General features: G+C 43.5%; 1 protein-coding gene across 2 annotated transcripts in view; it reads left to right on the forward strand.

The window, feature by feature from the left end:
- The window catches only part of LOC147596756 (protein mono-ADP-ribosyltransferase PARP8-like), a 175,092-nt gene that overhangs the window by 76,148 nt on the left and 71,649 nt on the right, over positions 1-27,295 (forward strand). For both annotated transcript variants that reach the window (XM_086769533.1, XM_086769532.1), the window contains exon 7: positions 17,176-17,270. In XM_086769533.1, coding sequence (XP_086625659.1) covers positions 17,176-17,270 — 95 coding nt within the window. The remainder of the gene's footprint in view (positions 1-17,175; positions 17,271-27,295) is intronic.

The raw sequence follows: 27,295 nt of genomic DNA on the forward strand, positions 1-27,295 counted from the left end.
AATACTTTTGACACAACATAAGTATCTCAGGGCGTGGAGCAGGAAGAAGCAAGGAGGGACACATAATAGCTAGATAATGACATACAGTACTGTATAGTAACCAACATCAAGCACTTCAAATTATTGGCTCTTTTCACCTAAAATTAGATCTCCTTGAGGTACACATCGGACTTTCCCATCCTCCTGCATTACCCACCAAGTACACCCAGGTCCTTGAGCAAAAGCAATCCCATGCATGGGTTTGCCTTTGCCCAAGGGAGAAATGACCCAGACTGTCTTCCCCAGTATATTCCTTACATGCACCACAGGGACTTTATCCCCTTCTACAGTATGTAGAAGTTCAGATTGGGCAGGGCCAGCTCGGTTGGTGGACCCCCGAGTGTTGACTAGCCAAGTGGCTTTTGCTAAATGTTTATCCCAATGTTGGAAGGTTCCACCACCCATTGCTTTCAGAGTTGTTTTCAGCAGCCCATTATACCTTTCAATTTTTCCAGAGGCTGGTGCGTGATAGGGGATGTGGTATACCCACTCGATGCCATGCTCTCTGGCCCAGGTATCTATGAGATTGTTTCGGAAGTGGGTACCATTGTCTGATTCAATTCTTTCTGGAGTGCCATGTCGCCATAAGACTTGTTTCTCAAGGCCCAGGATGGTGTTTCGGGCAGTGGCATGGGGTACAGGATATGTTTCCAGCCATCCAGTGGTTGCTTCCACCATTGTAAGTACATAGCGCTTGCCTTGGCGAGTTTGTGGGAGTGTAATGTAATCAATTTGCCAGGCCTCTCCATATTTATACTTCAGCCATCGTCCTCCATACCACAGAGGCTTTAACCGCTTGGCTTGTTTGATTGCAGCACATATTTCACATTCAAGGATAACCTGTGCAATAGTGTCCATGGTTAAATCCACCCCTCGATCACGAGCCCATTTGTATGTTGCATCTCTCCCCTGATGGCCTGAGGTATCATGGGCCCACCGAGCTAAAAATAGTTCACCCTTATGCTGCCAGTCCAGATCCACCTGAGCCACTTCAATTTTAGCAGCTTGATCCACTTGCTGGTTGTTTTGATGTTCTTCAGTGGCCCGACTCTTGGGTACGTGGGCATCTACGTGACGTACTTTTACAACCAGATGCTCTAACCGGGCAGCAATATCTTGCCACAGAGTGGCAGCCCAGATAGGTTTGCCCCGACGCTGCCAGTTGCTCTGCTTCCATTGCTTTAACCATCCCCACAGAGCGTTTGCCACCATCCATGAGTCAGTGTAGAGATAGAGCACAGGCCATTTTTCCCGTTCAGCAATGTTTAAAGCCAGCTGGATGGCCTTCACCTCCGCAAACTGGCTCGATTCACCTTGGCCTTCAGCAGCTTCTGCAACTCGTCGTGTAGGACTCCACACAGCAGCTTTCCACTTTCGATGTTTTCCTACAATACGACAGGACCCATCAGTAAATAGGGCATACTGCTTCTCATTTTCTGGGAGGTTGTTATATGGTGGGGCCTCTTCAGCACGCGTTACCTCTTCCTCTGGTGGCTTTCCAAAATCTTTGCCTTCTGGCCAGTCTGTAATTACTTCTAATATGCCTGGGCGATTGGGGTTTCCTATTCGGGCCCGCTGTGTAAGTAGTGCAACCCACTTGCTCCATGTAGCATCCGTTGCATGATGCGCAGAGGGGACCCTTCCTTTGAACATCCAGCCCAGCACTGGCAGTCGGGGTGCCAGGAGGAGCTGTGCTTCAGTACCAATCACTTCTGAAGCAGCTCGAACTCCTTCGTATGCCGACAGGATTTCTTTTTCGGTTGGAGTATAGCAGGCCTCAGATCCTTTATATCCCCGGCTCCAAAACCCAAGGGGTCGACCACGAGTTTCCCCTGGTGCTTTCTGCCAGAGACTCCAGGTAGGGCCATTCTCCCCAGCTGCGGTGTAGAGCACATTTCTTACCTCTTGCCCTGTCCGGACTGGCCCGAGAGCCACCGCGTGAACAATTTCTTGTTTAATTTGTTCAAAAGCCTGCTGTTGTTCAGGGCCCCATTTAAAATCATTCTTCTTTCGGGTGACTTTATACAGAGGGCTTACAATCATACTATAATTTGGAATATGCATCCTCCAGAAACCCACAACGCCCAGGAAAGCTTGCGTTTCCTTTTTGTCAGTCGGTGCAGCCATAGCTGTTATTTTGTTGACTATATCTATTGGAATCTGACGACGCCCATCTTGCCATTTTATCCCCAAAAACTGTATCTCTCTTGCAGGTCCTTTCACCTTACATCGTTTTATGGCAAGCCCAGCTTTCAGGAGAATTTTAATTATTTTCTCCCCTTTTTCAAAAGCTTCTGCTGCTGTGTTGCCCCATACGATGATGTCATCAATGTACTGCAGGTGCTCTGGAGCGCCACCCTTTTCCAGTGCAGTCTGGATCAGCCCATGGCAGATGGTGGGGCTGTGTTTCCACCCCTGGGGCAGTCGATTCCAAGTGTACTGGACGCCCCTCCAAGTGAAAGCAAACTGCGGCCTGCATTCTGGTGCCAATGGGATTGAAAAGAATGCGTTGGCAATATCAATGGTGGCATACCACTTGGCTGCCTTGGATTCCAGTTCATACTGAAGTTCTAACATGTCTGGCACAGCAGCACTGAGTGGTGGTGTTACCTCATTCAGGCCACGATAGTCCACTGTTAACCTCCACTCTCCACTTGATTTTCTCACTGGCCATATGGGACTGTTAAAAGGTGAGTGGGACTTGCTGATCACTCCCTGGCTCTCCAGCTGATGAATCAGCTTATGGATGGGCATCAGGGAGTCTCGGTTGGTGCGATACTGCCGCCGGTGCACAGTTGTGGTAGCAATTGGCACCTGTTGTTCTTCAACCTTCAGCAACCCCACAACAGAAGGATCCTCTGACAGACCAGGCAAGGTGGACAACTGTATAATTTCCTCCATCTCTAAAGCACCTACACCAAAAGCCCACCGATACCCTTTTGGGTCCTTGAAATATCCCCTTCTGAGGTAATCTATACCAAGAATGCATGGAGCATCTGGGCCAGTCACTATGGGGTGCTTTTGCCACTCATTCCCTGTCAGGCTCACTTCAGCCTCCAATACGGATAGCTGTTGGGATCCTCCTGTCACTCCAGAAATACAAATGGGTTCTGCCCCATTATATCTTGATGGCATCAAGGTACATTGTGCACCAGTATCCACTAGAGCTTTGTACTCTTGTGGGTCTGACGTGCCAGGCCATCGGATCCACACAGTCCAATAAACTCTGTTATCCCTCTCCTCCACCTGGCTGGAGGCAGGGCCTCTCTAATCCTGGCCACAGTATTCATTATTCATTTCTTTTAAATATGCACGAGAGGTCCCTTCAAGAGGGTCAGAACTAAAGCTATTCCTTCTACGCTCCCTATTGGAGACTGGTGCAACAATTTTCCGGGGAGAACTTCTATTTGCAATGGTTTTTCCACGCAACTCACGTACCCGCGCCTCTAGGGCAGAGGTAGGCTTCCCATCCCACTCCCTCATGTCCTCTCCTTGGTCACGCAAGGTAAACCACAGGGTACCTCGCCGCATAAACCATCTCTCTTGAGCAGGGAAACGTTTACTCCTAATAGCTGAAATATTGGCCCGTACCGGTGGGGAATGGGACATATCTGCTTTGAATTGCTGGAACTCCTGGGATAGTTTCTCCACAGCCGAGACACAGGCCCTTAGAGAGGAAGACAGGCTTTCCTCGTACTGCCGGAGTCGGCCAGCCAGTTCATCCACTGTTTCTTCCTCTCCATCTTTCCAGGTCATAACTGCCAATGAGTTGGCATATGATGATGGTGCACTTCGAACAAACTTCCGCCACATTTGTCGTGTGCACCTGACTTCATCTGGATCCTTAGGTAACTGATCATTGTCCAGGTCATCATAAATAATCTCCAGCACAGCTAATTCCCTCAGGTACTGGATACCCTTCTCCATGGTAGCCCACTTGCCTGGATGACACATTATATCCTCCTTGAAAGGATACCTCTCCTTCACACCTGACAGGAGTCGCCTCCAGAGGCTGAGGGCTTGTGTCCCTTTTCCAACTGCTTTGTCAATGCTTGCTTCTCTAGAAATGGATCCCAGTTGCCTAGCTTCTCTGCCTTCTAATTCCAAGCTATTGGCCCCATTATCCCAGCACCGCAGCAGCCAGCTGATAATGTGCTCCCCAGGATGACGGCTAAAATCTTTTCGCATGTCTCGCAGCTCGCTCAGGGATAGAAATCTGGTGCTCACTGTCTCCTTTAGGAGTTCTTCCCCTGAGGAAGAGCCTGCCTGCCGAGTTCTTCCTAGGCATGTAGCAAATAAACCTTCCTCTTCTTCCTCCTGCTCCGTCCTAAAAGGGGCTTCTTCTTCCCTCACTAAACGAGCTGACTTCCGCTTCCAAGTCTTCTTGGATACAGGGGCAACTGAAACTAGCACAGGTTCACCCTCTGATTCAGCTGCAATGCCTGTTGCTGGGGTTTGAGTCCCTACATTGCAGGTCAGTTTGTTCTCCCTCACACCATGCCACGTATTAGTATCTTGCCTTAAGGTAAATCTCAGGAGGAGATTCCCAAAAAGTGGGTTTGCAGCTCTAGACAAGACTTGGCACACATTCAAAATACATAACAACAACATCATAGTGGCTTGAATATCCCCCAGATCTTTAAAGTTCTCAAAAAGTGGCTTAACTACCCTGGAAGTGAAAGAATTCGGGAAGCTGTCCACATAGGAATACCAATTTATCTCTAAGGCCATTGATGTCACCATGTCATAGATGTATATGGCATAGTATAACAGAAGGATAATTCTCATCATTTTCCCTGAGGTGATAAACACCACCACTGGGAACACATAGTACATATAGGAGCGTAGACAATACAACAACATAATCAACCACTGCAACATCATGACCAATAACTGACAACCAATACAACAAGCACGTATAAACAAATTTGTTTCAAGCAAAAAAAAAGAAAAAAAAAGTCAGATCTGTTATTATCTCAACCCTTCGAGCCCCACGTTGGGCGCCAAAATAACTGTCGTAGTTCAGCCCCAACAGGGACCAGACTACGCAGTCTCTCTCTCACTCCCCCCACTCTCCAAGAGAATAGGAGGAGATTTGACAAACAAAAGAAAACCAGGAAAAAAAAACCCAAACACGCAGGTTGAGATTGAACAAAAAGTAAATTTAACAGTAATGACAGAAGAAAACAATAGAGTGATGGAACACAAATACAGTATAATAGCTCACAACAGATCTCCACAGCCAGTCTCTTCCAACTAGGAGGGCCTCCCTTCAGCACCCTCCTCACTTATATACTGAGCATGATGTCAGATGGGATGGAATAGCCCTTTGGCTAATTTGGGTAAATTAACCCCAGCTGTTAGCTAATTAGTTAACTATCCCAGCCATAGGGGCTACCAGCTTCAGTTCTCCACCCAGCTCAGGTAAATATTAACTCTATCCTGGCCAGAACCAGGACACTTATGTATTGGGAAATAAAATCTCTTCATATTTTTTCCTTTTGAAACATCAATAGAGCACTTCACACTGCTAGTCACTTTATTCAGATTTTTCTAATCTTTTTAGTCTATAGCCCCAAAGGAATCATTCCTCACTTATGTTATTAGAACTGTTTATTTCGTAAAAGGAAGGGACCTTTAAAGGTCATCTAGTCCAACTCCCCCCTGCAATGAACGGGGACATCTCCAACTAGATCAGGTTGCTCAGAGCCCTGTCCAACCTGACTTTTAATGTTTCCAGGGATGGGGCATCCACCACCTCTCTGGGCAACTTGTTCTACCATCCTCATTGTAAGAAATTTTTTCCTTACGTCCAGTCTGAATCTATCCTCTTTTAGTTTAAAACCATTACCCCTTGCCCTATCACAACAGACTCTGCTATAAAGTTTCTCCCCATCTTTCCTATAAGCCCCCTTGAGGTACTGAAAGACCGCTATAAGGTCTCCCTGGAGCCTCCTCTTCTCCAGGTTGAACCACTCCAACTCTCAGCCTGTCCTCATAGGAGAGGTGCTCCAGCCCTCTGATCATCTTCATGGCTTTTAACAAATCATGGTCGCTATTTATGAAAGTTGTCACTGCTTCAGCCTTGAGGCTGAAGCTGTCCATGACCTGAGTGTGCAGAGCTGAGGCTGCAGGAGTGTGCCAGCAGTATCAAGCAGTTGGGTCAGTGCAGAGAGCACGGGATGCTGATGAGCAAGATATCGCTGAGCCTCTCCTCTTGCAGAGCCAATAGTGTGGTGGGATTTGAACACAAAATACATGTTGAGGTGCTTTATTCTAAAAGAAAAAAAAAAGCATGCCCCTAAAAAGCTATTAAAAGTTATATTGAAACTGGAATCAAAAGAATGTATTTTCAGTGTCAGAAAATAACTGACATGGGATATTGACTCATGTTCACTTCAGAAATGACTGCAGGAAATGCCTCCCTTCAACTACTGACTCCTATGGCCCCACAGAGAGATGAAAAGGACTGTGAACACATACTTCAGTGCAAAGACTGGTGTCTTATTTTAATCTGCCTGAAAGGAAAAATCTTCTCATTTTGCCCTGTAGTGATGAGTTATATGTACTGGTTTCATTTTTCAACTTTACAGAAAGGACAATAATCTTAAGGTGAAGGAAAAGGCAACAAATGACTGGGAGTGTTTACTTCTTGAACCAGCACAAATACATTTAGTAAAGGATGCCTGCCAGTGCCCAAATGAATGAATAAATATTAACTCTGCCTATGCAATATGAACACAGAGAACAGTGCAAAGTGTAAAAGAGCTGTGTAATAGGAAATACTGGTTAGAATTTAGTTGCCTTACATTTGAAGTGGAAAATACACTATAGTGCATTTAATTGAAGGAATGGTAACTGGCAAAAAAGCAGTAAAATTACAAATAAATCAACAATAAATATAAAATATCAGATGAGTGTGAATGTCTTGAATATAGAATACTCAAAAAGCAAAATGAGAACAAACAAAAAATCCAAAGATATCACAAAGTATATTTAAATTTTTAATTTGAAATATCATGGTCAAAAAGATAAAATTCTAAAGAAGAATTTTTTAAAAAAGAAATTGATTGTAAGAGTTGTTAAGTGAGCACCAGGTGTATTGGAAAACACAGTAGTTGACTGTTGAATACTACTATATGGGGAATCAGTAAGGTAAGCTGCTTCATTTGAGACAAGTGTGTGCTGTGCCACAGAGAAAAGGGACAAGAATGCTGACTTCAGCAACTGGAGGGAATAAATGCTAGTATAATTATGTGCAATACACTTGGAAAAGGTGAAGGTCAGGGATAATTCTAACAAGGACCATGGAAAAAGGCATTTGATGGGCACTGAAAACAAGATACGACCTTTTGTTCATAAATTAAAAGTTTGTATCTGCTTCCTAGGCACTTGCTTGTAATCCTCCCTAAGGATTTAATGGATAAATACTTTAAAGTAGCTAAGTGATTCAATATCCTGTTGATTTTCCATGGGTCATTATGTGGGACAAACTGAATTAAGTCTCAGATTAAAAACTGAGACTTTCTAGACACAGATCCTTCAGACAGCAAAGTTATAACATTTTTTTTAGTTTTATATTCACTTTATCTAAGACTCTGTTAATTCTTTCTTTGAATCTTTGTCTTATATATTTGCAAAAGAGAACAGGATATCAAAACAGTAATACTACTACTGCCTCTGGCACTCTCTATCTCTCGTGTTCAGTTACAGGACATAATTGCAAATGCAGATATATAAAACTCTGTCAATCTCCTCTACGTACATCAGCATGGCTGTGGCACTAGTTCAGGGGTAGAAAATATCATGCTGTGATCTTAAAATTTGCTAGAATACTGCTTTGTTTCTTTGAGTTAATAACCTCTTACCATCAGGAAATAGATTGGAGAAAGCATTATTCTGGAGCAGTTCTGTGTTCTGCATAGTGTTCCTTTTGGATTTTACTACTGTTGATACAAAAGATTGCTTAAAAAATGTGGTTTGATGGGTGAGCCACAGCTACAATTTGTGAAATGAGTGCTGTTCTCTTTGGAAGCAGGACAGCAATTATTGATGCATCTTTAAAGAATTTATCTTTGAGCAATGAGCACGTAAAAAGGATTGATTTGCTCCTACCGTAAGTGGAAAAAAAATCATAATAAAAGTTTTGTTCCTGTGCTCTTCTACTTGGGAAATTATTCTGACATACCTGCCCAAACAAGGCAAGGATACTTGGCTTATACCCTTCTGGTCATAAATATCATTGATATCTCTGATAAATACAAGCCCATGTGTCATGGTTTAACCGTATTCAGCAGCTAAAATACTGCACAGTTGCTCACTCCCCCCTCACCACCCCCACACTGCAGTGTGACTGGGAGGAGAATTACTAAAGAAAAGAAGGCAAAACTCTGGGTTCAGATTTTAAAAAAGTTTAAGAGAACAACAGAAGAAAAGAAAACAAATAAATAAAAAAACCCATAACAGAAAATACTTAAGCATGTAATTTACAGTACAACAGCTCACAGCAGATCCTGATCCTGATTTCCTCCTGAATAGCAAGAACCTCCCCTCACTACAGTCCTCACTTTATATACTGAGCATGATGTCACATGGTATGAAATAGCTCTTTGGCCAATTTGGGTAAAATATCCCAGCTGTGTCCCCAAGCTACAGGTGCCACCAGCTCCAGTTCCTCTCCCAGCTCAGGTGAAAATTAACTCTACTCTAGCCAGAACCAGGAGAGTATCCACCCCTTATTCCATACCATCTACATCATGCCCAGATCCTACACCTTCCAATTAATCATCACCAATGTTTTCCTTTGATATACATATATACATAGAGATATCACTCCCTTAGTCTATGGGCCATCCTTCTGAAGTATCTGTTGAGTTCACTTAGTCCTTGACTTTGAGCTCCATCTGTCATAACAGTCTCTCAGGGCAGGAGGGATGACACAGTGCTTGCTCAGTTGGTGTACCTGGTGCAACTGGTTTATCATGTTCATGGTTTGTAGGCTGAAGATGTCAATCCCAAGTTGCTGGGTGCTAGTTGCTAAAGCCAGTTCTGGTTCCATCACCACTGCATTTTGCTCAGTTATATCAAAGTTCATTCTTTGTTGATCTAGGTGATTTTTACAATAATACTTTTGATATGACATATAACAGCTAGAGAAGTAATGATATACAATATTATACAGTAATTAACACCACATAGTTCAAGTTATTGGCTTTTTTCACCTAAAATCAGATCTCCTTAAAGTAGACCTTGAACTTCCTCCATCCTCCCTGCATCACCCACCAAGTACACCCAGGTCCTTGAGCAAAAGCAATCCCATGCATGGGTTTGCCTTTGCCCAAGGGAGGAATAACCTAGACTGCCTTCCCCAACATATTCCTCACATGCACCACAGAGAATTTATCCCCTTCTACAGTATGTAGAAGTTCTGATGGGGCAGGGCCAACTCAACTGGTGGATCCCTGAGTGTTGACTAACCAGGTGGCTTTTGCTAAACATGTATTCCAGTGTTGGAAGATCCCACCACCCATTGCTCTCAGTGTAGTTTGCAGCAGTCCATTGTACTCTTCAAATCTCCTAGAGGCTGGTGTGTGATAGGGGATGTGATGTACCCACTCAATGCCATGCTCTTTGGCCCAGGTGTCTATGAGGTTGTTTTGGAAATAAGTCCCATTCTATTCTTTCTGGAGTGCCATGTCAACCAAGAACTTGCTTCTCCAGGCCCAGAATGGTGTACGGGATATGTCTCTAGCCACCCAGTGGTTGCTTCCACCCTCGTAAGCACATGGCACCTGCCTCGGCAGGTTTGTGGGAGCATGATGTAATGAATGTGCCAAGCCTCTCCATATTTATATTTCAGCCATCGTCCTCCATACCACAGAGGCTTTAACCACTTGGCTTGCTTAATTGCAGCACATTTCACATTCATTGGATAACCATGGACACTATTGCACAGGTTAAGTCCACCCCTCAATCACGAGCCCATTTGTACGTTGCATCTCTTCCCTGATGGCCTGAGGTATCATGGGCCCACTGAGCTAAAAATAATTCACCCTTATGCTGCCAGTCCAAATGCACCTGAGCCACTTCAATGTTAGCAGCCTGATGCACCTGTTGGTTGTTTTGATGTTCTTCTGTGGCTCAACTCTTGGGCACATGGGCACCTACATGACATACTTTTACAACCAGCTTCTCTAGCTGGACAGCAAGATCTTGCCACACTGCAGCAGCCCAGATGGGTTTGCCTCTGCGCTGTCAGTTGCTCTGCTTCCATTGCTTTAACCACCCCCACAGAGCATTTGCCACCATCCATGAATCAGTATAAAGTATTGGCCACTTTTCCCTTTCAGCAATATCTAAAGCCAGCTGGATGGCTTCCACCTCTGCAAACTGACTTGATTCTCCTTGGCCTTCAGGGGCTTCTGTGACTCCTCATGTAGGATCCTCCCTTGGAACATCCAGCCCTGAACTGGCAGTCAGGGTGCCAGGAGGAGCTGTGCTTCAGTACCAACCACTTCTGAAGCAGCTCAAACTCCTGCATATGTAGCTAATACCTCTTGTCCAGTTTTTCCTCCTGTTTAATTTGTCCAAAGGCTTGTCGTTGCTCAGGGCCCCATTTAAAAACATTCCTCTTTCAGGTCACTTCATAAAGAGGGCTTACAACCCTACTGTAATTTGGAATATGCATCCTCCAGAAACCCACAACACCTAAGAAAGCTTCTGTTTCCTTTTTGTTAGTTGGTGGAGCCATAGCTGTTATTTTGTTGACCACATCCATTGGAATGTGACAATGTCCATCTTGCCATTTTACTCCTAAAAACTGGGTCTCTCGTGCAGGTCCTTTGATCTTGCTTTATTTTATGGCAAACCCGGCTTTCAAGAGAATTTTAATTATTTTCTCCCCTTTTTCAAAAGCTTCTGATGCTGTGTTGCCCCATACGATTATGTCATCAATGTATTGCAGGTGCTCTGGAGCTCCACCCTTTTCCAGTGCAGTCTGGATCAGCCCATGGCAAATGGCGGGGCTGTGTTTCCACCCCTGGGGCAATTGATTCCACGTCTACTGGACACCCCTCCAAGTGAAAGCAAACTGTGGCCTGCATTCTGCTGCCAAAGGGATGGAGAAGAACGCATTGGCAATATCAGTGGTAGCATACCACTTGGCTGCCTTGGACTCCAGTTCATACTGAAGTTCTAGCATGTCTGGCACAGCACCACTCAGTGGTGGTGTAACCTCATTCAGGCCACAATAGTCCACTGTTAACCTCCACTCTCCACTAGATTTTTGCATTGGCCGTGTGGGACTGTTGAAGCATGAGCAATTCTTGCTGATCACTCCCTGGCTCTCCAGTTGATGAATCAGCTTATGGATGGGGATCAGAGAGTCTCAGTTGTTGCAATATTGCCACCAGTGCACAATTGTGGTAGCAATTAGTACCTGTTATTCTTCAACCCTCAGCAACCCCACAACAGAAGGATCCTCCAAGAGGCCAGGCAAGGTGGACAACTGTTTAATTTCCTCCATCTCCAAAGCACCTATATCAAAAGCCCACTGGTTCCCTTTTGGGTCCTTGAAATATTCCTTTATGAGATCCCCCTGTCACTCCAGAAATACAGATGAGTTCTACCCCATTATACCTTGATGGCATTAAGGTACATTGTGCACCAGTATCCACTACAGCTTTATACTCTTGTGGGTCTGATGTGCCAGGCCATCAGATCCACACAGTCCAACAAACTCTGTTGTCCCTCTCCTCCACCTGGCTGGAGGCAGGGCCCCTCTAATCCTGGCCACACTATTCACTGTTCATTTCTGGTAAATATGCATCAGAAGTCCCTTTGAAAGGGTCAGAAGTAATGCCATCCCTTCTACTCTGCCTATTGGAGACTGGTGCAGCAATTTTTCAGGGAGAACCTCAGTTTGCAGTTGTTTTTCCCTGTAACTCACGTACCCATGCCTCTAGGGCCAAGGTAGGTTTCCCATCCCACTTCCTCATATCCTCTCTCCTTTGTCACACAAGGTAAACCACAGGGTACCTCACCATATGTACCATCTCTCTTGAACAGAGGGAACGTTTACTCCTCATAGCTGAAATCCACAGGGGAATAGGACATATCCTATTTGAATTGCTGGAACTCCCAGGACAGTTTCTCCACATCTGAGACGCAGGCCCATAGGGAGGAAGACAGGCTTCCTTCATACAGCTGGAGTTGACTCACCAGTTCATCCACTGTTTCTTCCTCTCCATCTTTCCAGCTCATAACTGCCAATAAGTTGGCATAGGACGATGGTGCACTTTGAACAAGCTTCTACCACATTGGTCATGTGCACCTGACTTCATCTGGATCCTTAGATAACTGCTCATTGCTCAGGTCATCATAAATGACCTCCAGCACAGCTAATTCCCTCAGGTACTACATGCCCCTCTCCAGGGTGGCCCACTTGCCTGGGTGACATATTACAGCCTCCTTGAAAGGACACCTGACAGGAGTCCCCTCCAGAGGCTGAGAGCTGGTGTCCCTTTTCCCATTGCTTTGTCAATGCTCCCTTCTCTAGAAAGGGATCCCAGCTGCCTGGCTTCTCTGCCCTCTAATTCCAGGCTACTGGCCCTATTATCCCAGCACCAGAGCAGCCAGCTGACAGTGTGCTCACCCAGACAACAGCTGAAATCCTTTCACATACCTCACAGCTCACTCAGGGATAGAGATCGGGTGGTTACCATCTCATTTATGAGTTCTTCCTCTGAGGAAGAGGAGTCCTCCTCCTGCCAAGTTCTTCCTTGGGGTGAAGCAGGTAATTCTTCCTCTTCTGCCTCTTGTTTTTGTGATGGCCCTGCTTCAGAGTAGTTTGCCTCCTCCCTAAAGGAGCAGTATGTTTCTTCCTCCTGCTCTCTCTCTTAGGAGAAGCTTCTTCATCCCTTACTTAACAAGATGACTTTCACTTCCAAGTTTTTTTCTTGCATACAGGGGCAACTGATACCAGCACAGGTTCATTCTGATTCAGCTGCAGTGCCTGTTGCTGGGGTTTGAGTAGCCACAGTGCAGGTCAGTGTTTTCCCTCTCTTTCCCTTGAGGGATGCTGCATAACATTGAGCAGTGTTTGGTAGATACTGCACTGTGCTGGGCCCTGGCCAGTAAGTTGTGCCTCTTGAGAATAGCCACAACATTTTTTTTCTTCAAGTATTCTGTCACTTCATCAGGGTACTTCAGTTGTTCAGGACTAACATTCCAAACCACAGGAGGTGCAAAGTTCTCCAGATACCTGCCCATGTTCTCCCACATGCCATGCCACACATGACTATCTCGCCTCAGGACAGATCTCTGGAGAATATTCCTAAAAAGTGGTTTTGTAACCTTAAACAAGACTTGGCACACATTAAAGAGACATAGCAATAACATCATGCTGGCTTGAATATCCCCCAGATATTCAAAGTTCTCAGAAACTGTTGTAACTACCCTGGAGGTAAAAGAGTGGGGGAAATCATCCACGTAAGGACACCAACTTCTCTTCAAGGCCGCTGATGTTACCATGCCATAAATCGATATTGCATAGTACAACAAAATGATAGTTCTCATCATTTTCCCCGAGATGATAAACAGCACCCCTGGGAACACATAGTACATATAAGAGTGCAGGCAATACAACATCATGACCAGCAACTAATAACCAAAACAGTAAGCGTGTATAACAAATTTTGTTTCAAGCCACTCTGGTCAGATATGTAGTTATCTCAACCCTTCATTGCCCCACATCAGGCACTAAAATAACTGTCACGGTTTAGCCCCACTCAGCAGCTGAAATACCACACAGTCACTTACTCCCCCCTCACTGCCCCCCACAATGGGATAGAGAGGAGAATTGGTAAAAAAAAAAGAAGGCAAAACTCTTGAGCTGAGAAAAAAAAAAAAAACAACAAACAAACAAAAAACCAAAACCACAACAGTTTAAGAGAACAATAGAGGAAAAGAAAACAGATGGAAAGCAAACAAAAAAACACCCACCAACAGACCAACAATAACAAATACATAAGCATGTAATTTACAGTACAATAGCTCACAATGGATCCTGATGCCCAATTTCCTCCTGAATAGCAAAAACCTCCCCTCTTCACAGTTCTCACTTATATACTGAGCATGATGTCACATGGGATGGAATAGCCCTTTGGCCAATTTGGGTAAACTTACTCCAGCTGTTGGCTAATGAGTAAACTATCCTAGCTGTGTCCCCCAGCCACAGGTGCAACCAGCTTTAGTTCCTCTCCCATCTCAGGTGAAAATTAACTCTATCCTAGCTGGAACCAGGACACCCTGTCTCACAGGAGTGTAGATTAAGCAAGTGGCTGTGTGAGTATTTGGCTGTTGGCCAGGATCAACCCACCACAGGTGGCTACCTACGAACACAAAAAGTGTAGACTTCTGAGGCACGTACCCCAAATATAGACCTCCTAAAATAACAAAGAAAACTGAAGAAGAGAAAAGCAGTAGTATTTTAAGGATCTGTTTGGAAATATTTAGTGTACCACCTACCTTCACATAAAAGAACACTAAAAGTATGAAATGAATATAGGTCATATTTACATTAGCAAAACCACTAGTGGCTTGATAAGGTATATAAATTATTGCTAAATGGTATTTTTCATTGGGAAAAATTAAAAAAATGGGCAAATTGTACCTTAGTTTTTTTTATCTTAAGAGCATTTTAGTCCTATGTAGTGACAAACAAGATCTTGAAACAAACAAAACAGTATTATGTAGTTATACTAGAATTATTGCAGTATTAACTCATAAGAAAAAGAATAACCAAAGATTTAGCATGTTTCTGCTTGTAGCCCTTAACAGATCATGTCACACATGACTCAGGGCAGATCTCTGGAGGTTATTCCTAAAAAGGGGTTTTGTAGCCTTAAACAAAACTTAACACACATTCAAGAGACATAGTAATAACATCATGCTGGCTTGAATATCCTCCAGATATTCAAAGTTCTCAGAAACTGTTGTAATTACTCTGGAGGTGAAAGAGTGGGGAAAGTCATCCACATAGAAATACAAATACCGACTTATCTTCAAGGCCATTGATGTTACCATATCATAAATTGATATTGCATAGTACAACAAAGTGATAGTTCTTATCATTTTCCCCAAGATTATAAACAGCATCACCAGGAACACAGAGTACATATAAGAGTGTAGATAACACAACATGACCAGCAATTAATAACTAATACAAGAAGTGGGTATAACAAGTTTTGTTTCAAGTTACTCAAATCAGATCTGTAATTATCTCAACCCTTCATTGCCCCACATTGAGCTCCAAAATAACTGTTGTCATTTAGCCCTACCCAGCAGTTAAAACACTACACAGTCAATCAGTCAGTCCCTCATCCCCATCCCCTATAGTGAGACAGGTACAAGAAATGGTAAAGAAGAGAAGAGAAGAGAAAATTCATGAGTCTCAATTAAAAAATGTTTAAGAGAACAACATAAGAAAAGAAAACACAGTTGGAAAACTAACCAACAAAAAAACCCCAATAACAGCAAACACTTAAACATGCAATTTATTGTACAATACACACTGGATCCTGATACCCATGTTCCTCCTAAGTAACTGTCCTCACTTTATATACTGAGCATGATGTCACATGGTATGAAATAGCCCTTTGGCCAATTTGGGTAAACTATCCCAGCTGTTGGCTAGTTAGTAAACTATCCCAGCTGTGTCCCCCCAGCCACAGGGGCCACCAGCTCCAGTTCCCCTCCCAGCTCAGGTGAAAATTAACTCTATCCTAGCTGGAACCAGGACATCATGCTGTGATGATGAATTCTGTGCCTTATATTTTGAAAAATTCAAAGTCTAAACAAATTTCTCTTTGCTAATTTTCACATGAAAAAAAAAGTGATCAGCTGATTGTTATTCTAATTATTTTGAAATGTATTTAATTAGATTGAAAAGTACATCTCTAGGTATCGGAGCTGAAAGTGTTACAGCACTGGTCTCCTACAGATTTGGATGTACACATGGAAAAAACAGTACTGCAGTTTGATATGATTCTGCAATAGCAAGAATTCTCAGCAGGAATTCATGTATAAGGATGTATATATGTCTAAAGGGATAAATTACACACTTGTATTTTGCTCTCTGAATTTGTCAAAGGTACAAGCCAAATCTTACTCTCATTTCTGAATCTGTCCAAATCTAGGGAGTTCATTGACTTTTGTGGAATTATTGTCATTCTAATTGATGTAAAGAAGTAGAATTAGGCTTACACAATGAGTAGCATATTGCTTAAAGAGAAAGTAGTAATGGGCTTTTAATATGCCTAAAAAAGTATTAGGCTTTTAAAGCCTAAAAAGGTATTTTGGTCCTTGTAGAAGACAGGAGGATATTAATTATTTTGACTTCATACAGCCCAACCAAACCAACTCACAATTTTTCTTTATAGTATGAACACTAACATAACTGTTTCCACTTTCCATGCAGAGTTTTAAAAAATGTTTAAGAAACACATGATTGTTTACACCTTCTCTGGTAAAATACTTAAAATGGGCAAGTGTTCTTTAATTATTTTTCTTTTTGATCTGATATAATTACATTGGTAGATAGAATAATCAAATACAGCCAATGAGTAGATTGAAAATGTAACTTAGAGGCTGAGACACTTAGTATATAGTATAGGCTTGTGCTTCTCTTGTTGAGCCCAAGCCATTCTGTGTCTAAAATATATGAGAGTGTGACAACAAGCAAGAGGGAGCAAACCTTTGTCCTGTAGTGGTTGGACTGGGATGCTATGACTCAAGAGATCTGATTCTTATCCTATTTGCCAGTTTTAAAATGCACAAGTGGTCCAGAACAGACCCCAGGACAAGACAGGACAGGGATGAGTCCTTTGCAGCTTCTCTTCCCACAAATAGGAGCGGGACCCTCTGGAATTTTGATGCATAAATGCCTGCTTTGCAAATCACATTGCTTAGGAGAGTTAGACCACCTCAGTGCTTCAACTTATCAACACAGGGTCCTTTCTGAGCATGGTATTAAGGAATCTTTTTGCAGCATATTTTGCAGGGGGAACTTTCAAGAGCCTAGATTAGGTGCCAGTAATTAAATAAATAAGAACTCCTAGAATATTTTTTTTTCGGTAGGTTAGCTATGATGGAGAACTTCACAAGCACCCACAGCTGGAAGCTGATTTGACAGCAGTGAGAGAGATCTATGGACCTAATGCAGTATCTCTCAGGTATGTCTTTGACCCTTCTGTATTGTGGAACCTTTAACATTTTGGAGATTGACTTCCATGTGGACCTTCCCTCACTACCAAAACCCAAGTGTCTGATTATTTCTGTATATTGTAGCAAAGGGAAGGAGCACTGCTGGCTAGCAATAATGCTGGTTTTGTTTCTTCTTTTTGTGACTGAGTACTGATACAACTGGCTATGCTGAGAAAAAGCCCTGGAAGCCTGTTCTAAAACATCATTGCCTTTTGTAGTTCAGTCAGTATTTGATCAGGTTGTTGTATTTTGTTGAAAATTACTATTCAGCATTACTCTAAACCCCTGTTAAACTTCTTTTCTGTCATATTCTGTCTTTTACCCTGGAGGAGAACAAGAGAAATAATAGGAGATTTAGTAAATGTTTTCCCTAGGGAAAGACTGAAGGAATTGGATTTATCTAGTCTGGAAAAAAGACAGATGGAGAGGACATAATAACAGTTCTTCAAAACATAAAGTTATTTGTAGGTAGATAGGAGGAGTGGTCAATTTTCTCTATTGTCATGAGAGAGACAATAAGAAACTAACTTTCTTAACAACAAACAAGAATTTAATTAGATTTTAGGAAAGCTTTCTAATTGTGGGAAACTAAAGTATCCTACAAAGGAAAGTGGTGACAACTCAGTCTAGGGTGGAATGCAAAGAGTAATTACACCAAAATTTTGTTTGGCATATATGAGGGTGCATGATTCTGCCATAGGGCATAGCTATATGATATTTCCAATATGCTTCAGGTCTTTTATAACTTCATTTTCCATCTATGTAATCTTAATAATTTCATAAAAATAACAGGTAGGCAACATGGAACACACCTGTCAGATGTATTGCAAAGAAAATATCAAAGTTGTCATACAAACCAAGTAATAAAATACAGAGAAGATAATAATCTTAGGCATACATATATTGCAAGTAACAATTCCCATTAAGCTCTTTTATTTTGGTCTAAGAAGAGAGAGCATGTCTGCAACTATTCTGCACTATATAATTTCAAATTAAGTGGAAATTCATTACATTTTGAGGACCTGGGGAATTAAAATTCAAATAGTTAAATATGGGTTTAGGAAATCATAGAATCATAGAATAGTTTGGGTTGGAAGGGATCTTTAAAGGTCATCTAGTCCAGTCCCCTGCAAGGAGCAGGGACATCTCCAACTAGATCAGGTTGATCAGAGCCCGGTCCAGCCTGACCTTGAACGTCTCCAGGGATGGTACATTCACTACCTCTCTGGGCAACCTGTTCCAGTGTTTCACCACTCTTATCGTAAAAAATTTCTTCCTTATGTCCAGTCTGACTCTACCTCCCTCTATTTTAAAACCATTACCCCTCGTCCTATCACAACAGGCCCTGCTAAACAGCCTGTCTCCATCTTTCTTATAAGCCCCCTTTAAGTACTGGAAGGCCACTATAAGGTCTTCCCAGAGCCTCCTCTTCTCCAGGCTGAACACCACCAACTCTCTCAGCCTATCTTCATAGGAGAGGTGCTCCAGCCCTCTGATCATCTTCGTGACCCTCCTCTGGACCCTCTCCAACTGGTCCATGTCCTTCTTATGTTGGGGGCTCCAGAACTGGACACAGTACTCCAGGTGGGTTCTCACCAGGGCAGAGTAGAGGGGGAGAATCACCTCCCTCGACCTGCTGGCCATGCTTCTTTTGATGCAGCCCAGGATGCGGTTGGCTTTCTGGGCTGCAAGGGCGCATTGCCTGCTCATGTTGAGCTTCTCATTAACCAATATCCCCAAGTCCTTTTCCTCAGGACTGCTCACAATCCATTCTCCGCCCAGCCTGTATTTGTGCTTGAGATTGCCCTGACCTATGTGCAGGACCTTGGCCTGGTTGAACTTCATGAGGTTGGCACGGGCCCACCTCTCCAGCCTGTCAGGGTCCCTCTGAATGGCATCCCTTCCCACCAGCATGTCGACCACACCACACAGCTTGGCGTTGTCGACAAACTTGCTGAGGTGCACTCAATCCCACTGTCCATGTCACCGACAAAGATGATGAACAGCGACGGTCTCAATATGGCAGTCCCTGAGGAATGCCACTTGTCATCGGTCTCCACTTGGACACTGAGTCATTGACCACGACTCTGAGTGTGACCATCCAGCCAATTCAAGGCCAGGTTGGATGGGGCTTTGAGCGACCTGGTCTAGTGGAAGGTGTCCCTGCCCATGGCAGGGGGATTGGAACTAGATGATCTTTAAGATCCCTTCCAACCCAAACCATTTTATGATTCTATGATTCTAAGTCATTGCAAGTGCATATGATGTCAGTGAAGCATCAAGAAAGGAGGAGTTATTCTTTGGTGTTTGATCCTTTTTCTATTTCATTCTATAGGTTAATTGTTTTTGTTCTCTTTATACTATCTCATTTTTTACAGTATTCTTCGTATCTCTGTCTTTATTAAAGGCTCTGAGGAGATCTTCAGATTAAGAGCTCTGTATTAGTGAAAGACTTACTGATTTTAATCTCACATGAGCAGAAGACTGAAGTTTTCTGTTCATGTTTACTCTCATTCTCTAGATTTACCAGAAATATTTCATAACAGAATGTCTTATCACTTAGAGGTCATTTCCTGTCTTCAGGATGCTTTCCAAATTTTGGTGATCATTTTGGTGGCTGAGTGTGCTAAACTGTACAGATAGAGCAAGGGGTAAGGAAGGGATGAAGGAATCTGAATTTTTTTAATTGCAGATTTACTGTTGAAGAAGCTGAGATAAAGCTAAACTTTCACTTTTTTTAAGTTTTGCCAATTGAATTTCATAGGGCCAGGATTTCATTGTGTGTTTTGAAAACTATGTACCAATTTTTGAGTGCCTTAGCGTGAATCTTATTTTACTGTTTTCTTCAAGGTATTTACATGCTGGCCTCATAAAAGGTGCTTAGGTAGCCAAATTCCTTTTGCACAAATTTTGTTGCCTAATTGTGTTGATTTTGTTTAGTAGGGGGGGCTATGGTGGCAGCTTCTGCAGGAAGCTGCTAGAAGTTTCCCCTTTCTCCAGTGGACTTCGCCGGGTCTACATTGGACCCGCCACTGGCCAGGACCGAACCAATTGGCGACAGAATGTTCAGTGATAATGCCTCTGCGATAATGTATTTAAGAAGGGGAAAAACAAAAAAAAATAATAAAAAGAAAAGAAATGAAGAAGCTGAAGCATGGGCAGAGAGGGGGGACGCGCGAGTCTTGTGGGCCTTGGGGCCCTCACCCTCTGGCCTCCAGCCGGACGGCCGTCTGGGCCCAACTTGGCCCAGCTTGGCTGCAAGAAGTGGAGAGATGTGAAGAGAACCTGAGAGGCATCTGCCTGAGCTGATTGTGAAAAATTTCTGGCGAGAGGAACAGCTGCAGACGCCAAGGTCAGTGAAGAAGGAGGGGGAGGAGTAATGTTGCACCTGCCAGAGATTCCCCTGCATCTTGTGGTGAAGACCATGGTGAAGCAGGTTGTCCCCCTGCAGCCCATGGAGGAGCAGAGAACCACCTGCAGCCTGTGGAGGACCCCACACTGGGAAAGGCAGATTCCTGAAGGAGGCTGTGGCCCTTGGAGGACCCGCTGGGGCAGCCTGTTCCTGAGGAACTGCACCCAGTGGAAAACCAACCCATGCTGGAGCAGTTCGTGAAGGACTGTAGCCCGTGGGAGGGACCGAACAATGGAGCAGGGGAGGAATGTGAGGAGTTCTTCCCCCAAGGAGGAAGGAGTGATGGAAAGGGACGTGATGAACTGACCATAACCCCCATTCCCTCTTCCCCCCTGTGCCGCTCGTGGGGGGGAAGGAGGTAGAGATAATTGAGATTAAGTTAAGTCTGGAAAGAGGGAGGGGTGAGGGGAAGTTGGGTTTTTGTTCTCTTCCTCATTATCCTGCTTTGGTTTTAATAACAAATAAATAGTTTTTCCCCAAGTTGAGTCTGTTTTGCCTGTAATGGTAACTTCAAGAATCTCTCCCTGTCCTTATCTCAAACCTCGAGCCTTTTTTTCTTATATTATCTCTCCCTATTCCCTCGAAGGGTGGGGGGAGTGAGCGAGAGACTGCGTAGCTAGGTCCCGAGCGGGGCTAAACTACGACACTAATTATTTTTTAAATCTGGACTATAAAGCCTTATTTTTCAAAACTACTGATGGTTCCCTCTGATTTCTGTTGGAGATGTAGAGGTTCAGCACACATGAAAGTAAATCAGTGTCTAGAACACTTTGTAGTTACTGATTGCCTTTTGAAAATATGTGCATTTTTTCTTCCTGGGAGGCATATAGCAAGTCACTGTAACAGAGCTGGGAATAGAACTATCTCTGCCTTTGCAAGAATATAGGGGCTTCCTAAGCCGGTGTTTCATCTGACATGTAGTTTGTTTTATGGGAAGACAGGGATCTAATTAAGACTAGTGGAGGGATTTTTTAATTGTATCGTTACAAATTAAAACGGTATTCAAAATCTAACTATGTGTTGGGGTAGAGTACTAACATTATTTTTTGTTATTTGTTCTGTAGTTTGCTTAGCATTTTCTGTAGGAATGTCTGACAGACTATATTCAGGTATGATTGTCTGTGTATAGTATGAAATTAATATTCTGTGAGCAGTGATGGATCTAGAAGCATTATTTGGCCCAAGAACAGCCCATATATTTAAGAATTGTTCCTTATTAGATGAGCTGTTAATAAATATGCCTAAATGCAAATAAATTAGAGTAGTATGCTTTCTGTTGCATTCTGTCATGAAGAAGAAATCAGAGAGTGTGATATTCAAGAGCATCTAAAATTCATGAGAAGTTAGTGCAAGAACTGTTTCAGATCTTAGCCAAAGCTGCCACTTCAAATGCATAAAGAGCTCTTGAACTGAAATTCCCTGCTGCTATTATTTTGTTCACTATTGAAATATAGTACAGGGGTATGCTTTGAATTTTTTCCCACGAGTAACATTTAGAGTCATCAATGACATATTCAGCCTACAACTTTGTTCTCTGAGCTACTACTTAGAAAGGCAAGTAATATTTTACTCATTCATAACTCATTAAAACTAGCAATGGGAAACATATTAGTAACTTTGCCAATGCAAATTTTTTCCATAAATTTTATTTAAGCTCCTTTTCCAACCTGACTTTAAATGGCTATATGATTAGCCCTCTACCCCTTCCCTGAGAGACTAATTCACTGTTTAATGGAGTTCTCCATATCTGATTTTCAGATAAGTTATATTTTTTCCTCTAACTTCACCTGAATATGGCTTGCCATTTTCCCTTGGGCCGTCATGTAAATATGATATCCATCTTCATGTTTGCACTCTGGAAAACGTCTCAGCAGTCATCACATTTCCTACCACACTTGCTCATTGATTTACCACACTCTGTATACCTAGCTGTCTGAATCCATTTAATTTTTTTTCCTTGCCAGCATTTTTTGCCAGATTGGCAATTGTTTCTTGATGATTCCTGAACTCCTCCCAATTTATTGACATCTGTCCTAGTTTCAGCAGGGATGGAGTTAATTTTCTTCTCAGTAGCCGGTGTGTTTTAGATTTTGTGTGTGAAGAATGTTGATAAAAACACTCTGATGATACGAGTTGTTGTTAATGAGACCAAGGACACTGTGTGGCTTTCCAAGTCTCGTTAAAGTCTCATTAACGTGCAGATGTGGGAAGCTGGGCAAAAGACAGACAGAATAATTGATCCAAACTGGCCAAAGAGAGTATTCCATGCCATAAACATCATGCTCAGTATATAAGTGGGGGTTGCCCATGGGAGGGGGCATTCTTTTTGGGCATCCATTCCATTTTGGGTATCCGTTCGGGCACCCTTGGCATCCTTTTCTTCTTTCTTGCTTGCTGGCATCATTCCCTCTACCTTGCTAGCTTGCTCTCCCTGCTTTGCTTGCTGCTCGGTGTTGTTCCTGTGATCACTGCTCAGGACGGGCTGCGTCGGTCATTTGGACATCGGGTGGTGAGAAATTGTACATTGTTCATTTTGTATATTTTGTAGATATTAATATCCTTATATCCTGTTAGCTTTGTAGTTTTTATCTCAACCCACGAGTTTTCCTTTCTTCCCAATTTCTCTCCCCCGTCCTGCTGGGTAGGGGGAGGGTGAGTGAGAAACTGTGTGGTGATCCGGGCTAAACCACCACAACATCTTTCTAATGCTAAGGACACCCAGGACTGAATGTTGTATTTGAAGTGTTACTTCAACTGTGCCATCAAACTGAAACTGTTAAAGCTGAAAAGAAAAAATATTGTTGTTTTTTAGTTGTCATTTCATACTGAATTTTACATTTTATTTGCTGTTCATGACTGTGGTATAGTGGTAGAGATGTTACAGATATCCCAGTATGGCTCCAGGGATGACAGTTTGACCCGCTCTCATGCTTCACATTGTCCCTTGCACCACTGTAGTTCTTGGGTCTATTGGACTGAGGAGGCAAAGCCTGATGTACTTGTAGATAGCCATAGTGCCTCCTTTTGTGTCTCTAACCATAGAAAATGGTGTGGTTTTGACCATGTGTAATGGAACAGCAGGATGAGCCAACCTCTCAGGTTTGCAAGCAATCCTTGCAACTGTGTAGCATAGTAGTCTGGAACAGTGATTATTTTATATATCCCAACATGCCTGAGAAGACAGTTTGGATCTTGGTAAAACTGGACCAAATTTTAAGATGTAGATGTCTGTATTAGATTTTTGAATCTCTATATTTAGGTTTCTCAGTACAATGGCCTCAGCAAATAGGATGACAAGCACTTGCAGCTGCATTACTGCTTCCATTGATGCTTTCTCTGCAGTCTGGGGCACTGCTGGCTGAACAGTTCTTCTTCATGAGGTTCAACCAGGCCAAGAGCAAGGTCCTGCACATAGGTCAGAACAATCCCAAGCATAAATATAGGCTGGGCAGAGAATGGATTGTGAGCAGCCCTGAGGATAAGGACTTGGGGGTGTCGGTTGATGAGAAGCTCAACATGAGCTGGCAATGTGCACTTGCAGCCCAGAAAGCCAACCACATCCTGGGCTGCATCAAAAGAAGCATGGCCAGCAGGTCAAGGGAGGTGATTCTGCCCCTCTACTCCTCTCTCGTGAGACCCCCCACCTGGAGTACTGTGTCCAGTTCTGGAGCCCCCAACATAAGAAGGATGTGGACCTGTTGGAATTTCCCTTTTATATGCACAGTTGATTCTGACAGCAGGAGACTACTAAAAGAGTGTCAACTGTCTAGGAAATATGCATCTTAGTGGGTGTCTGCGAGCGACGGAGGAACGTACGACAAAGACTCAATATGAGTAATAAGCGTAGTTCGATTTATTAGTCCCGGGTGCGCATATTTATATTGCTAAGATAAAATATGCCTACTAGTCATTGCGTGATTGGCTTAAGCTCTAATGGTTACATTTGCATATCCTTCTTACTTGCAGTTAGCTAACCTGAAAAGTCCCGTACTTTTCATGTTTTCACTTTCTCAAAGTTGTTTGCGATCTTCTTCAAGGTTGCTTCGTTTACTTTCTCACAGGAAGCTTCATTACTTTCTCACAGGCGGCCTCATTATTTTCTCACAGGTGGCTTCAGTACTTTCTTACAGGCGGCTTCATTACTTTCTCACAAGCGGCTTCAGTGATGTCCTTGAGGCCTGCTGCTCACAAACATAACAATTCCATTCGGTCTGGATTGTTCACTAAGTGTCCCTGATACTCCAGGTATCCAACAGGTGTCACTCAGACAGACTTGCTACAGTAACAGAAGTGGGACTGCAGGAGAGGGATGAAACTGAATGCTTAATGCTGTGTTTGTCATTTTGAAGAATTTATGAATATTTTCAACTGCAGCAGAGTGGAAGAAGCATTAAAGTTTTCCACATGCCAAAAGCAGCCAAGATGCCATTTTCTACTACAGTGAGCCCAAGGAGATCACAATGCTTCCAATGAAACAGCTGATTCAATAAATTAGATGCATTAAAGTTTTTGAAAGGTTTCATATAATGTTTCAATTTTAGGAGCCTGAGAGAGCCTATTATCAAGGTATTCTCAATTTCATAGTTATCAGTTTGACAACTAAACACTTACCTCATTCATTTGCTTGAATATCTCATTCTTTGTTCAGGAGCTAGCGGGGCTCATTGACAGAGCTTTAAACTAGACTTGAAGGGGGAGTGGGATAATATCAGGCTCGCCTGTGATATTATGGGACCTGACAAGATGCATCTCAGAGTCCTGAGGGAATTGGCTAATGTAGTTGCCAAGCCACTCTCCATGATATTTGAAAAGTCACGGCAGTCAGGTGAAGTCCCCGCTGACTGGTAAAAGGGAAACATTGCACTCATTCTTTAAAAAGGGTAGAAAGGAGGACCCTGGAAACTACTGACCTGTCAAGTCTTACCTCTGTGCCTGGGAAGATCATGGAACAGATCCTCCTAGAAGCTATGCTGAGGCCCACGGAGGACAGGGAGGTGATTTGAAACAGCCAGCATGGCTTCACTAAGGGCATGTCTTGCCCGACCAACCTAGTGGCCTTCTATGATGGAATGACTACATCAGTGGAGAAGGGAAGAGCTATGGATGTTATCTATCCGGACTTCTTTAAGGCCTTTGACACGATCCCCCACAACATCCTTCTCTCTAAATTGGAGAGAGATAGATTTGATGGGTGGACTGTTCAGTGGATGAGGAATTGGTTGGATGGTCTCATCCAGAGAGCAGTGGTCAATGGCTCAATGCCCAGATGGAGACTGGTGATGAGTGGTATCCCCTGCTCCCACTGTTACAAGTATTACGCCACTGTGTCATCGTCGGGGGAAGAGCTCCTCACATTCCTCCTCTGCTCCAGCATGGGGTCCCTCCCACGGGCCACAGTCCTTCGTGAAACTGCTCCGGCATGGGTCATCTCTTCCACGGGGTGCAGTCCCTCTAGAACAGCTGTCCCAGCGGGCCCTCCATGGGCCACAGACACCTTCAGGCCTCCACCTGCTCTGGCGTGGGGTCCTCCATGGGCTGCAGGTGAACCTCTGCCCCTCCATGGACCTCCATGGGCTGCAGGGGGACAACATGCTCCACCATGGTCTTCACCACGAGCTGCAGGGGAATCTTGGCCAGGAGCTGCATTACTCCTCCCCCTCCTTCTTCACTGACCTTGGCGTCTGCAGCCGTTCCTCACAACAGGCTGGCAGACGCCTCTCAGGATCCTTTTTACATCTCATTCACTTCTCATCTCCTCTCCACTTCTTGCAGCCAGGCCAGACCGAGTTGGGCCCAGTCGGCTGCCCAACGGGAGGCCAGAGGGTGAGTCCTGCAAGGCCCACAAGGCGCGCGCCTCCCCCTCTCTGCCCCCCGCTCAGCTGCTTCACATCTTCTCTCCTTCTCTTTTTTTTTCTGTTTTCCCCTACTTAAATACGTTATCGCAGAGGCGTTATCACGGAACATTCTGCTACCAATTGTCTCAGCCTTGGTCAGCAGCGGGTCCGCCCTAGGCCCGGCCGAGTCCACTAAACAAAGGGGAGCAACTTCTAGCAGTTTCCTACAGAAGCTACCACCTTAGGGCCCCCCTCACTAACAAAACCAGAACACCTTCTCTCCTACAGAACGACATTAACTGTAAAATAGTATTATAGCTCAGAGTCCCATTAGCTGGCCACTTCTCCTGGTCTTCCAAGACATATAAAGACCACCAGTGATTGCAATATTCAATCATTTGACTCTTACGTAAATCATCATGTAGTTCACCCCAATGTGCCAACAAACATCTCAGCGGTGATGTTTTTGGTATATTTTCATCGATATTAATACATTAAACATGATTTCTTCCTCCCTTTCAGCTTGGAGAAGTAAAACTAGAGTCAGTATCATGTGTCTAAAATTTATGGAGTGGGGGCAAAAGGGATTTCAGTGAGTATGGAAATTCCACAGTTGTAACTTATTTTTATCTTATCCTTTCTTCCACTAATATTTCTTTGTTTAGTTAATTCAACTATGTTTCTGTTTAATTTATAAAATTATGCCTGCTCACAACCTTTTGAATCTCAGTCATGTGAATAACAGCAG

The sequence above is a fragment of the Chlamydotis macqueenii genome, chromosome W, assembly GCF_036417535.1.
Source record: "Chlamydotis macqueenii isolate bChlMac1 chromosome W, bChlMac1.mat, whole genome shotgun sequence".
NCBI lineage: Eukaryota > Metazoa > Chordata > Aves > Otidiformes > Otididae > Chlamydotis > Chlamydotis macqueenii.